At 49.5% G+C, this 15,281-nt stretch overlaps 1 protein-coding gene across 1 annotated transcript in view; it reads left to right on the top strand.

Annotated features, from left to right (window-relative positions):
• Nucleotides 1-15,281, top strand: part of IGDCC3 (immunoglobulin superfamily DCC subclass member 3) — a 248,679-nt gene that overhangs the window by 212,834 nt on the left and 20,564 nt on the right. The window contains exons 10-11 of the mRNA XM_075342856.1: nucleotides 11,058-11,246; nucleotides 14,260-14,364. Of these exons, the coding sequence (XP_075198971.1) occupies nucleotides 11,058-11,246; nucleotides 14,260-14,364 (294 nt within the window). The remainder of the gene's footprint in view (nucleotides 1-11,057; nucleotides 11,247-14,259; nucleotides 14,365-15,281) is intronic.

The raw sequence follows: 15,281 nt of genomic DNA, 5'->3' as shown, positions 1-15,281 counted from the left end.
GAAGAGGGGTCCATGAATTAAAGCACACCAATCACCAGGATTTTCCTATATAACCTAAAGTCAGTGCTATACTGGCACTATCAGGCTGATTCTCTACATACCTTTAGTTGTCAGCTCGGATGTATACGTTTTGAAACACAAGCAAATAAATAAAGTTTGTAAAATCAGCAGCTTGTTTAGTGACAGCAGCTGTCGATCAGCTGATAACTGGGGTGAGTTTTCATAGTGATTCCCACCCCTGTTACTTATGCTAATTCTATTATAAAATCGTTATACTTTGTGACTAAAGGGACCTGTGCTGATGTCACACCCATGTGACTAGAAGGGATGGGGCCTCAGCCAACATAGCTCATACCAGGAAGAAACATTTTCAAAACCTATATATCCTAGCTGACAACTAAAGGTATGTATAGCATCTGTAAGGATATATATTAAAATCCTGGTGATTGGTACGCTTTAACAAATCTGTAATAGAAGGACTAAAATGCAGGGCACTAGATAATATAATACATTCCCTATGTGACAGTATGTTATTTTTTAGTTGTTCAACAATATAGGTGGCTGTGCCCTTGAAATTTTGGTGGATATATTTATTACATTTTGTTCTCATTACAATTTACCAGGGAAAAGAAGCAGGAAGTACATGGCTTGTTGTGAGTGGCACAGTTCATTGTCACTTTACATTGAAAACCCCATGTCACAAACCACCGGGGGGGTCACTCAGAAATCCCCCGCGCTGGCTACCAGTACGTCACAATCGGGGGGTAACAAGTGGGGGTCACCCCTCCTTTATACCTCCCGACCGACAGACAGAGCACGTGACGCGCTCTCTAGCGCCCCTCTTATAGTCAGGCCAATTATGGAATTGCCCGACCATAAGCAAGGAGGCCGCTATACTACTTATGCCGATTATTGAAGGGTCCCCGGTGAGAGTAAGGTATATATTCCCCCGACCTCCGCGGGCGGAATATATAAAATCTCCCCGAATCTCACTGGCCTCCCCACAATAATCCTTGGCACAATTCGCTGCCACCAACCGATTTACGGTAACTATTAGCCGAACACACAGACGTGGGATTCAAGATCGAGATAACAGAACAGCCCAAGATTAATTATATAATTTAATCAGCCTAAAGCACACTAGAAACTACAATATATACAATAGGGAATCTACAGAATATACATATGTCAGAGTACAGTTACAGTCAAAGCATGGGTTACAAACAGGCATACACAGTTCCAGCAGTTACCTTGTTGCGTCTGGCCACAGGGGGGCGCTGTACCCAGGTTTCTAGGATCCTTCCCACAGATGTTTCCTACACGTGACCCCCGAGCAAAAGAACCCTGGAAAATGGCCGAAGTAGGGTTATCAACCTGGGCAAATCCAGGTCCCCTCCTACCTTAGTGACCTCAGAGGGAGCACTGCTCCACCCCTGGCTTGAGTTATGGACAATCCACAACATGGAATATGGGCCATAACTTTGCCTGGGAGCGTCGTAGGCGGACGCCAATGCTCTCATTGTGACAGTTATGAATTTAGCTACAGAACGAGGGGACTCATGACCTGTCTGCCAGTTCCCCATTGGCTGATATCACGCCTGGGGCATTTCCCAATGTCCTGCTCCCATAAAAAGGGTGTGCCGGCATCGTCCGCATGCGGAGACACCATTTTTATGGTTGCCATATTTATCGGAAATATGGCTTGCGAGATATGAACCATTTTTTACTGGAGTCGTTCTGTCTGGCTATTTCCATAGCCTTGCTAACTAGCTAGCAGCCCCCACTACAGGGTCACGGCAGGGAGTCATCCTGTGTCCATTGTCCCCAAGCCACCTAATTTCCATATCACAGGACATGGCCATGGAGGTGTAAGTGGAACACTGAGAACAAGAAGGGAGGGGGCACTGCCAGGGAGTGATGAGGGATTATGACTGGAGTCATAATTCATCTTCATATCCCGGGATTTGCCTCACACCTCCCCCCTTTTGAGGGCGCTAGGGGGCAGCACACTCCGGTGTTCCCCCGTGCGCCCGTCCGCGACCTCTCCTTGTCGGGACAGCCCGTCTGCGTTACCGTGGTCACGGCCCCTTTTGTGGCGAATGGTGAAGTTGTATTGCTGGAGCGCAAGGCTCCATCGCAACAATCGCCCATTCGTCCCAGAGACGGTGTGCAACCAGCTGAGGGGATTGTGGTCCGTCTCCACGATGAAGTGGCGCCCGTATAGATAGGGTTGCAGACGCTGCAGGGCCCACACTATGGCCAGGCACTCCTTCTCCATCGTGGAATAGGCAACTTCCCTTGGTAACAGCTTCCTGCTCAGGTACAAGACTGGGTGCTCTTGGCTCGCAGAGTCCACCTGGCTGAGCACCGCACCGAGGCCGAAGTCACTGGCGTCGGTCTGTACTACAAACGGCCGCGTGAAGTCGGCTGCCTGTAGCACGGGCGGGCTGGACAGGGCGTCCTTTAGGGCCCGGAAGGCTGTCTCGCAGTCCATTGTCCAATCGACTGCAGAGGGCAGCTTCTTCTTGGTGAGGTCCGTCAAGGGCTTTGCCAGGCTACTATAGCATGGAACAAACCTCCTATAGTACCCAGCGGTCCCCAAGAAGGACATCACCTGCTTCTTGGTCCTGGGGGTGGGCCAGGATGCGATGGCTTCCACTTTCTCAGGCTCGGGCTTCAGTGTTCTCCCACCTACCCGGTGACCGAGGTACTGGACCTCGCTCATGGCCAGCTGACACTTTCCCGGCTTGATGGTCAAACCTGCCCGGTGGATCCGCCTGAGCACGTGTGCTAGATGCTCTAGGTGGTCCTCCCAGGTGGGACGGAAGACGGCAATGTCATCCAGGTACGCGGCCGCGTACCCTTCAAGTCCCTTGAGCAGGGTGTTGACCATCCGCTGGAAAGTGGCAGGGGCATTCCTCATCCCGAATGGCATCACCGTGGACTCGTACAGTCCAAATGGGGTAATAAAGGCAGAGCGTTCCCTGGCCTTGCGAGTCAGGGGGATCTGCCAATATCCCCGGCTCAGATCCATGATGGTCAGGTACTGAGCCCCGGCCAACTGATCGAGCAGGTCATCGATGCGTGGCATTGGGTACGCATCGGCGACCGTGACCGCATTGAGCCCCCTGTAGTCCACGCAGAACCGAGTGGTTCGGTCCTTCTTAGGGACGAGGACTACAGGCGAGGCCCAAGCGCTGTTGGATGCCTGGATCACCCCCAGCTTCAGCATCTCGTCAATCTCCTGAAGCATGTGTTGCTGCACCTCCAGGGAGACCCGATATGCTGAACGCCGGATCGGGGGATGATCCCCAGTGTCCACGTGATGGACAGCCAAGTCAGTCCTTCCGGGCTGGTTGGTAAACAACCCCCGGAAGGGGAGGAGGGTGGCCCACAGCTGGGACCGTTGGTCTTCCAAGAGCTGGTGGCCAACCTCCACATCCTCAATGGATCCGCCTGCCCTAACCTGGGCTAGCATATCCAAGAGGGTTTCCGCTTCTCCCTCCTCGGGCAGGTTGCACACGGGGAGCGCACATGCCTCCCGCTCATGATGTGCCTTCATCATGTTCACATGGAAGGGCTTCCGCCTTCCACGGGCAGGGTCCAGGGTGACCAGGTACGTTACAGGGTTGAGCTGCTGGTACACGAGGTATGGGCCTTCCCAGGCTGCCTGAAGCTTGTCCTGTGGTACGGGGACCAGTACCCACACCTTTTGACCCACTTGGTAGGTCCTCTCACAAGCGTTCTGGTCGTACCAACGCTTCTGATCGGCCTGGGCTTGAGCCATATTGTCGTGTACCAGTTGCGTCAAGGCCTGCATTTTGTCCCGGAAGCGCATGACATACTCGATAACCGACACTCCAGGGGTGGCCAAATCCCCTTCCCAAGCCTCTTTCACCAGAGCCAGGGGGCCCCGCACACGTCGCCCGTACAGGAGCTCAAACGGTGAGAATCCTGTTGAGGCCTGTGGAACCTCCCGGTAAGCAAATAACAGGTGTGGGAGATACCGCTCCCAGTCACGCCCATGGGAGTCGACCAACATCTTAAGCATCTGCTTTAAGGTGCCATTGAACCGCTCGCACAGGCCATTAGTCTGTGGATGGTACGGGCTGGCCACCAGATGTCGCACCTGGACTTGCTTACAGAGGGCCTCCATCAGCTGGGACATGAATTGGGTCCCCCGGTCAGTGAGCATTTCCTGGGGAAAACCCACTCGGGAGAAAATCTCCAGCAATGCGGTGGCCACCTTGTCAGCCCGAATGGACGACAAGGCCACTGCTTCTGGGTACCGGGTGGCATAGTCCACTACCGTCAGTAGGAAGCGTTTCCCGGAGCTGCTGGGGATGGCCAGCGGGCCGACCAGATCCACAGCCACCCTCCTGAAAGGCTCATCGATGATTGGCGGAGATACTAGTGGGGCTTTGGGGCGTGGCCCCGCCTTCCCCACTCTCTGACAGGTTTCACACGAATGGCAGTAGGCAGCCACATCGGCCCCCATTTTTGGCCAGTAGAAATGCTGGTTTAACCTGGCCTTGGTCTTAGCGATCCCTAGGTGTCCGGCCATCGGAATCTCATGTGCGATCCGCAACAACTCCGTCCGGAACGGATAGGGTACCACCAACTGTCGGTCCCTGGGCCACGCCTCCGGTGAACCCTGCTGGACCGTGGCCCGGTACAGCCGTCCTTGGTCCCAGACCACTCGCTCCGGGTCCGAGTCCGAGGGAGGCTGTGCCGCCTGCTCCTTAAGAGCTTTCAGGCTGTCGTCAGCTTCTAACGCTGCCTGAAACCCCTGACTAGATGTGGCCAGAATCGACGAGACTGTCACATCTTCAGTCAGTACCCCGGGACCTGTGTCCTGGCCTCCACCTGACTCGGCTGCCACTTGGTCAGAAGGGGAAGAGCTATCGGACCTCCGGGAGGCCCCTTGGCTTCCAGCACTCCCACTGCGGGTGACAGCGGCCACAGCCGCTGCGACCGTGGGTCGTGCCTGCTCCTCCTCCGTTCCTCACCAAGTCGCCGGTTCAGGCAGACCTACCTGGCTTCCTGACACCCCGGTTGTGGGGGAACCATGCACCGAGATCTTACCTGGGAGCACTTCCGCTCCTGGACCGGCCCCAATCTCACCTGCCTGTTCCCCTCCTGCAGCAACAGAACCCCGCTGTGAAATCTCTGGGGACCCCACATTTGCTGTGGTAGCCCCCACCCCACACACTGGTCCTCCCCCTGCAGCACCCTGCTCTCTGCTTATCCCTGCAGAGGGCAACAGATCCCAGCTCACAGGCTGGTTACTTGTAGAGGCATTGTCACACCTTTCTCTGACCCCCTCCCCTGTCACAGCTGCAGCTGAGTGTGTGTCTATGGTGTCTATGCAAGCAGAAATATCAGAGTTCACTCCCTCCTCCCTTACATCATTCATAGATAACACATTAACATTGTTAGGAGTCATGTCAGTACGGGCTGAAGGTTCAGCCCTTGGGGGGGGCCCAAACTGGGAGGTTATCTGCCCCAAATCTGTCCCAAGTAGCACGTTTGCAGGGATCCGATCAGTTACCCCCACCTCCCTCACCCCCCGCCCTGCGCCCCAGTCCACATAAATGTCAGCAACAGGCAGCGCCGGGTCAGTGCCTCCAATCCCGGAGACAGCGAGGGTTTTTCCAGGGATCAAGTCTTGGGGGGACACCATCTCAGGCCGCACCAGAGTCACCTCCGAGGCGCTGTCTCGCAGTCCTATGGTCACAGACCGGCCGACGGTGACAGGTTGGAAGCTGTCCAGGGACCTACCACCACCCCCACCCACACAATACACCTTGGGCGGCCCTTGGGACGGGGACGGAGCCGGGGCCTTGGGACGCTGAGGGCACATGGCCTTGAAGTGTCCAGGTAGGTTGCACTGGTGGCACCGTCTTGGTTCCGCCACGGGCCTGGAGAGGGGAGTTGAGGGGGACACCCCCTGCAGTCTAGGGGCAGGTGGGGCAGTCGCAGAATTCATCTTACCCCCTCTCCAGGTGCTGCTGGTGGCCGCTCTCCTGGCCTCAGGGGCCCGGTTGTTGGTGTAGTCATCGGCAAGGGCAGCTGTAGCCGTGGACCCCTTTGGCTTCTGGTCTCGGATGAACTGGCGGAGATCCTCAGGGCAGTTCCACAAGAGTTGCTCCGTGATGAACAAGTCCAGGATCTCCGGTCCGGTGGAAAGCTGCAGGCCTTGGGTCCAGTGGTCGGCAGCTCGGGCAAGTGCCCGCCGGTGGTCAGCCCAGGAGTCCTTTGGTCCCTTCTGTAGGCTCCGGAACGTCTTGCGGTAGGACTCTGGAGTGAGGTTGTACTGTTGGATCAGGGCCCGCTTGATGGTGTCGTAGCCCTGATCTGCCTCAGCAGGCAAGTCCCCAAGGATATCCAGGGCCTTACCCCTTAAACGGGGGGTCAGGTATTTGGCCCACTGGTCCTTGTCCAGATGGTGCTGCAAGCAAGTCCGTTCAAAAGCAGTCAAGAAAGAGTCCAAGTCTCCATCCTTCTCCAGCACTGGGAAGTCCTCAACACGGACCTTTGGAAGTTTGGTGTCTCGAAGGTCACATGTGGCTGATGAGGGCCGGAGCTGAGCTAGCTGCAGCTGGTAGTCACGGTCTGCCTGTCGCTCTCGCTCTTCACGCGCTGCCTGCCGCTCTCGCTCCGCAGCCTCACGCTCTGCGTGCCGCTCCGCAGCCTCAGCGTCACGCGCTGCCTGCCGCTCTGCCCTGCGCTCTGCCAGGAGTTCCTTGTAGCCCTTCTGGTCTCCAGCCTGGAGAAGGGCCATAGCCATTTGAAGAAGGCTATCCGAGCCTCCCAGGCTCGGTGGAATGGCACGTGGTTATCTGCGGCACGCTGCAGAGCTAGGCGATTCACTGTCCCTTTCAGAGCGGAGGGCTGGCATCTGGCTCGTTGAGGAACCTTGGGTGAGCTCCTCCTCATCTTGTCCAGCAGTGCCAGGTTGCGCAATGTCCTCGGCAGAACGGTTTTCTGGCGTCGAGCTCCTGGAGGACTCGTGGGCAACCTCCTCATTGCTGTCCACAGCACCGTCCTCCCTCTCTTCGGCTCCTGCCTTAGCATTGGCCAGTTGCATAGCTCTGCTCCTGGTGCCATCAGCCATTCTTGCAGACTTTTGGTCACTGACACAGAACTGACACCTGATGCCTCCACACACCTTACAGTATCTGCACTCTGACACTCTAGTGTTGAGCTAGTCTGAAGACCCCAGCAGCCACAGCTGCTGCAGGCAGTCTTTAGTGTCTGGGAGTATGGGTCTCACACTCACACACACTATTATCTCGATCCCACCGCTATGCCACCAATATGTCACAAACCACCGGGGGGGTCACTCAGAAATCCCCCGCGCTGGCTACCAGTACGTCACAATCGGGGGGTAACAAGTGGGGGTCACCCCTCCTTTATACCTCCCGACCGACAGACAGAGCACGTGACGCGCTCTCTAGCGCCCCTCTTATAGTCAGGCCAATTATGGAATTGCCCGACCATAAGCAAGGAGGCCGCTATACTACTTATGCCGATTATTGAAGGGTCCCCGGTGAGAGTAAGGTATATATTCCCCCGACCTCCGCGGGCGGAATATATAAAATCTCCCCGAATCTCACTGGCCTCCCCACAATAATCCTTGGCACAATTCGCTGCCACCAACCGATTTACGGTAACTATTAGCCGAACACACAGACGTGGGATTCAAGATCGAGATAACAGAACAGCCCAAGATTAATTATATAATTTAATCAGCCTAAAGCACACTAGAAACTACAATATATACAATAGGGAATCTACAGAATATACATATGTCAGAGTACAGTTACAGTCAAAGCATGGGTTACAAACAGGCATACACAGTTCCAGCAGTTACCTTGTTGCGTCTGGCCACAGGGGGGCGCTGTACCCAGGTTTCTAGGATCCTTCCCACAGATGTTTCCTACACGTGACCCCCGAGCAAAAGAACCCTGGAAAATGGCCGAAGTAGGGTTATCAACCTGGGCAAATCCAGGTCCCCTCCTACCTTAGTGACCTCAGAGGGAGCACTGCTCCACCCCTGGCTTGAGTTATGGACAATCCACAACATGGAATATGGGCCATAACTTTGCCTGGGAGCGTCGTAGGCGGACGCCAATGCTCTCATTGTGACAGTTATGAATTTAGCTACAGAACGAGGGGACTCATGACCTGTCTGCCAGTTCCCCATTGGCTGATATCACGCCTGGGGCATTTCCCAATGTCCTGCTCCCATAAAAAGGGTGTGCCGGCATCGTCCGCATGCGGAGACACCATTTTTATGGTTGCCATATTTATCGGAAATATGGCTTGCGAGATATGAACCATTTTTTACTGGAGTCGTTCTGTCTGGCTATTTCCATAGCCTTGCTAACTAGCTAGCAGCCCCCACTACAGGGTCACGGCAGGGAGTCATCCTGTGTCCATTGTCCCCAAGCCACCTAATTTCCATATCACAGGACATGGCCATGGAGGTGTAAGTGGAACACTGAGAACAAGAAGGGAGGGGGCACTGCCAGGGAGTGATGAGGGATTATGACTGGAGTCATAATTCATCTTCATATCCCGGGATTTGCCTCACACCCCATATGATCTTTTCTGTAAAAAATCTCATTGTGGACATACACAAAATCGGCCTGTCTATCATTTATTCTCATATTTTCAATCGCTGTTTTACAAGCTAGGTTTGTGACTATGCTTGAGCAGTGCTAAATTGGTATGAAATTGTTCACACCATGCAGTTTGGGTGCTGTTTTTGCAAATTTGAACTGTAATTTATAGGATCTTAATGAAAACAAATTGAGGCATACTAAGGCGTCTTTCACATGTCAGTCAAAGACACACACGTTTTTCACTGACGTGTTAAAGATGCATTTGGCCCTCCGTGTGCCATGATTTTGGCATACGTGTGTTTTCTGTGTGCTATCCGTGATAGCACACAAAGATCAGGCACTCCTATACTCACCTGTCCCTGGCGCTCTTCTCCATGCTGCTGATATCTCCGACTCTCCTGTCTCCGGCTGTGGCTGTCTTCCCTCTGCTACTGCTTCCGGATCGCGTTGCAGTAAATATTCATGAGCATAATTAGCCGGCCTGGAAGCAAGTGACAGCAGCGGCCGGAGACAGCAGCGCTGGATAAGGCAAGTAAAAAATCATTTTATTTCACATTTTGTTTTCTCTGGTACATGTTCCACAAATCACACCACTGTGTGGTCTGTGTGACATCAGTGATGCCACAGAAAAATGTATTTGTCTCTGTGCAGAACACACGGACATGCGTGTGCGCTGCATGGACACACGGTCAGTGAGAAGTCACTGATGTGTGCGCAGATCCATTGATTTTAATGGGTCTGTGTTTGTCAGTGATTCCAGTAAGTATAAAAATGGCATCATACGTACCGGAATCACTGACGTGTGAAGGGGGCCTTATACATATTAGGAGAGCAGTGCCTTTTTATTCACTATAGATTTGTCACAATCAACCTAAGGCTGCGCTCACACGAGTGATAATTCTATCTTTCGAGAGATACGGATAAATTATGAAAATGACGCTCGGCTCCAACTCTGATCAGACTGTGAGCCAAGTGCCAGATTATTATTATCCAATTCTCTTGGATGACAGAATCTTATCATAGGTGTGGAGAAGATGAAGAACAAAATTCCTCCATCTTCTCCAATGACTGTGTCAGCCATGTAATCCAAGTGCAGTCCGATGTTTGCACACAACCATAAACTTGTCGTCTGAGATACGCTGCCAATTGCAAATTTTTTTTTTCCGGCTTGAGAAAAAAAAGTGCTGGTCGGCTTTGCCCAAGGTATAACATTGGTAAGAAGGCTAGCCAATAAAACATTGGATAGCACTAATTCAAGTTATATGCTCATTTGAGCGCATCTTAATGCTCATAGGGTTGATTCATCTTTTGTGATTTCTAGAAGTTTTCTCTTGTATTCGCTGACCTTTCTGCACCAAATTATTAACAATGGAGCATTTGATTCATTCATTTGTTGCAAAAAATGCTCTTTATTTTTGACTTTGATCAGTTTTAGGAACGTTTCAGTAGCAAAATTCACAAAATCGTTTTAAAATAGCAAAACGTTACCAAATTAAAACTTTACTCCAAGTCGAAAACTGGAGTGTCATGCACCATGTCCATTAAATGAATGTGTCTAAAACTCTGGATAAGCAAAGTTCTCTAGGAAAGTGTTAGGCTACTTTCACACTGCATTTTTACTTACGTTCAGTGGTCGCGTTGGGGCAGCCGTCCGAACCTCCCCTCCCCCACCCCGCAAAACATGTTTCAGACACATGCGCCGACAGGGCCATTGACTATAATGGAGCAGGCTCCGTTAGCGTGTGCTCTGTCTTGCACCATTTTTGCACATATACGTTTTCTGCAGATGGACACCCGACCGTATTGGGGCTCACAATCTAAATTCCCTATCAGTATGTCTTTGGAGTGGTGGAGGAAACCGGAGAACCCGGAGGAAACCCACGCAAACACAGGGAGAACATACAAACTCCTTGCAGATGGTGTCCTTGGTGGGTTTTGAGCCCAGGACCCCAGTGCTGCAAAGCAACAATGCTAACCACTGAGCCTCCATGCTGCCCAAGAAGGCGCACTGAACTGCTCTGCCATACCAAGGGTGCACCAAGTGCCTTATTAGCATGTTTAAATAAAGATTTCATGCTAACTCAGCACTGGATTTAGTTGAAGTAAAGGTATGATTTTATTAGGGAATGGAATATGTCTTCTGCAAGGTGCTGTGCTTGGTTTGAACAGTCATTGTGTGTTCAGTGCATACAAACTCCATTTACATCAATGAGATTAAAGGGGTATTCCTGCCTAAACAAGGTATTGCCTGGGCAGCTTGTTGGCCATGCCAGATCTGAAGCTAGTGACATTCTACAAATTGTATCGCTTTCTTAAATATATTCTCCATATAGTTTGAAGAGTGAACTTCCTGAAAATAGAACAGCCTGCCATTAATCATTTGCGGTTAGCTAATAGTGACTAACTCCACTGGTCTTGTCTTTCCAGTACCGGCGGTCCCTTCGCTCTATATCAAGGTGCTGAACAGTACAGCCATCCAAGCAGCTTGGGAGCCCTCTATCAAATTGGGTCAAAATGAAGGTTTTAAGCTCTATTACCGTAAGGTGCCACTACCACACTACACCGGGCCTATGCTGCTGCCCAGCAATGTTACTGCATACAACATCTGCCGGCTTGGTAAGTACTGTAGGTCAGCGCTCACCATCACGCATCTATACATCTTATGTCAGAGCAATATTTCCATTGGCCCTGGTAATATCTTATTGTGATACCTAGCACAGACAGGAACCATGTGCAACACCTCTGTGTCCTATAATTATAGTGATGGGTGATAGAATTATATAGTGACACATAATAATGGTAATCAAACATGGAGCCGGGACCTCCTCTGCATTAACACTGTCAAGATTAGCAGTAACACTGGTGTGTAAATGCCACGCGGCAAAATAATCATTTCACATTGAGTCATTCAACAGCTGCCATTCGTCAACATGTACTGTTCCCTTAGGACAAGCGTAATATATCTAGAAGATAAAACTGTCCTAAAAAAAACAAAACATTTCTCAAATTCTGTGACATGAAACATATTTTAGATGAGAGATACGTTCTGCGCTTGGATCGTAAAATAAAATAATTAGAGCACAATATAAAAGAGCTGCAAAAATTGTCAAAAAAGTGAATTATAAAAGCCCAATAAAATACAAAATATTGCGCAGAAAATTTTCAGGGCAGCTGATCCTATATATGAGCAGAAGTCAGAATAAAAAATAACCAAAATTAGGGATACCCCCATCATGAAGTAATGAGATCCCATGCACCACTCCACTATTTGTGCTGCTTGGTACAACCCTCCATAAAGCTGCAAAAATTGAAGAGCTCTGTTAAGAAATCCAAGGCACCGCAAACTCCTTATAGGTATCGAAAAATATTTATTAAAGGGAACCTGTCACCAGTTTTGGGGCCTATAAGCTGCGACCACCACCAGTGGGCTCTATATACTGCATTCTAACATGCTGTATATAAGAGCCCATGCTGCTGTGTAGAACGTAAAAAAGACTTTCTAATACTCAGCTAAACGGGCGGTGCGGTGCAGACTGGTCGGATGGGCATCTTCATTCTCCGGTGCCGGCGCCTCCTCTTTCAGCCATCTTTGTCCACCTTCTTCTGAAGCCGGGGTGCATGACGCGTCCTGCGTCATCCACACTTGCCGGCATTGAGGTCCTGCGCAGGCGCACTTTTATCTGTTAGAATGCTGTATATAAGAGCCCAGTGGTGGTGGCCGCAGCTTATAGGCCCCACATCTGCTGACCGGTTCCCTTTAATCCCAGCATACAAAAAGAAAAGGTGCAGGTAGCAACATTTTGGCCAACACAGGGCCTTTGTCAAGCATGTAATTTTAATGGCTTTTCAAAGCTCCCGTGTTGGCCAAAATGTTGCTACTTACACCTTTTCTTTTTGTATGCTTGGATTAAGAAATATTTTTGGATACCTATAAGGAGTTTGCTGTGCCTTGGATTTCTTAACGGATCTCTTAGGGATACCCAACAGTCTGAATGGTGTCAGGAAAACCTCAGATCAATGGCTTTGCATTAATGCTGTGTCCAGGCAGTTCTAATCAGGCAGCTTAGAGTAGAATAGATGTTGGATTACGCCCATTGCGGCTCTTCTCAAAACCAAAGATGTTCTTCTCCAAATAAATAGTGTGATTCTAAATAAATCAATGTATCCAAAACTTAGAAGATTATTCTTCTAGGTGTTTTTGACCAAAAAACGCGTAAAACACTTGTCTTGGAATTATGGTGGGACAGAGCATGACTATGTCCTCCCGTCAAATTTAGCAAATGTGCTGGTGTTTTGTAAGCCAGAATTGCTACTCTAGTCTCTGTTTTCCTGTTTGGAGTACTAGATAAGGAATTATGATTGTCCAGATGAAGGAGTAGCAACTCCAAAACACGTTGAAATCAGTTTTTAAAGCACCAGCTTCTTCCTTTGTGGACAGCAGTGCGGCTTTTAACCCTTCATCTCCATTTCATAACTGGAGTAATATTTCTACTGAACCCTTTCTAAGCTGTCTATATGGGCATGTAGGTCATAGGACGCTGAATTAAGTGATACCTTGATATCTACGATCTGATGTCTTGTTCCAGAGAAATCCCCATTTTTCTTATATGTTAATGAGCTGTTAAGTTCTCTGGGCTGGATACTGATCTACCTGAGAATCTGCCTTTAGAAATTGTTTTAAATAAAAGAGTGCGCTACCTGTGTGAGCCAAGTAATGACTGACAGTCTGCTCTCATAATCACACACAGCTCTGCAGTGAGATCAGAACTAACATGGTACAGCAGAAGTGAAGTTTTAATGCAAACCTCTCATAATCCTGGCTGCTCTGCTGCAGAACTGTGCCTGAGTATAACCATTATAGAGCAGCAGAGCTGAACCTTGCCTCATTACAAACACAATAAGCACATTTGTAGTTGTCTTCTCAGTGCTGTCAGCTCTGCTTTATGTCCCTTCCCGCACACTAGCTGCTTGTGAGATAGAAGTTGAAACACTGTGAGAAGACTGCAGCTGAAATGGTTTGTAATGAGACAAAGTTCACTTCTGCTGTACTGTTTTAGTTCTGATCTCACTGCAGAAGTGCGTGTAAGTATCTGTCATTACATGTCTTACACTGGTAATGCCTCCTTTCATTTAAAATAAGCTCTGCAGTTAGTCTGTCCCATAGATCCTATCAGCTCATTTACATATAAGAAAAACATGGATATCTTTGGAAAAAGATATTGGATTGTACATATAAAAGGTATAATTTTATTTAGCTTCCTATGACCTACATTCTCATATAGATGGCTTAGGAGGGTTAATCCTACTGGCAGATTCCCTTTAATGAATTTGCTGCATCTTATTTTTGCAAGGGCTACTTTAACACTGGCATGTGAGGCTTAAATTGGCTGCATAGTGTAAAAACGATAACATTTTTATTCAAAAACACAATTAGCATACTCACATGAGTTTAGGATAGTCTGCATATTAAAATGACCCAATTTTTGATAGGATGTCTAACTTTCAGCTTCTTCATGTAGGGAAAGTTTTGCACTTGGTGGGTGGTATGTACATGGCACAACCCTTTATTGATTTTGATGCGAAAACAGTTGAAATGATTCTGTGTAATGTAATAATGTTTTGTGTCTAGACCCCCTAGTAGTGTACGAGGTGAAGTTGCTGGCCTTTAATCAGCATGGTGATGGAAATTCTACAGTTCGTTTTGTATCTCTGAAGGAAGCCCCTGCCCGAGCTGGTAAGTAGCTCCAACATTATACAAGAGCAGTATAAAGTACATATCAGTGACCTACTAAGAGAAAAGAGAGCTTCGGTTTAAATGTCCTTCTAGTGTTGGCTCTTGACACCATCCTCTCTCATCTTGGCTTAATGGGGACAAAGCTTCTTTTGCCCTTATTTTGGGGAGTAGGACCAACTGCTTTGTAAAATAAGAGGTAGTAGTTCAAGTCATTGATGATAGGTTTGGTTAGAAATGGAGCTAGACCTCGTTCCTCATCTTCACCATAACGTCTATGGTATGTAAGACGTTGCATGTAGGTTTTAAACCTTTTTACTTGTATCGGTCACTCGAATCTCTGCTCCCAAGTCTTCATCCTTCATATATAAATTCAGCTTTAATAAGTCCCATGAACATAATATATGAGCTAATCTAATAAAGATGTGGAATCCCACATTCAGGTACAAGAGATACTTTTGAAGTGTTAGGGGTGCTTTACACGTTGCGACACTGCTTCCGAAATATCGTCGGGGTCACGTCATTAGTGACGCACATCCGGCGCCGGTAGCAACGTGTGGAAAAGCGTCAAAAATCGGTGATCTGTGTAGCATCGTTCATTTTCATAATGTCAGGTCGACTGCAGGTACGATGTTGTTTGTCGTTCCTGCAGCTCCACACATCGCTGTGTGTAAACCCGCAGGAGCAACAAACATCACCTTACCTGCGTCCCGACGGCAATGTGGAAGGGAGAAGGTGGGCGGGCTGTTATGTACCGCTTATCTCCGCCCCTCTGCTTCTATTGGCCGGCCGATTAGTGACGTCGCTGTGACGCCGAACGCACCTCCCCCTTGAAGGAGGGATAGTTCGGCAGTCACATCGACGTCGCCAAGCAGGTATGTGCATGTGAAGCTGCCATAGCGATAATGTTCGCTACGGCA

Source organism: Anomaloglossus baeobatrachus, chromosome 4, assembly GCF_048569485.1.
Source record: "Anomaloglossus baeobatrachus isolate aAnoBae1 chromosome 4, aAnoBae1.hap1, whole genome shotgun sequence".
NCBI lineage: Eukaryota > Metazoa > Chordata > Amphibia > Anura > Aromobatidae > Anomaloglossus > Anomaloglossus baeobatrachus.
The sequence above is the reverse complement of the archived record's forward strand: the minus strand, read 5'-3'. Positions and strand labels throughout refer to the sequence as shown.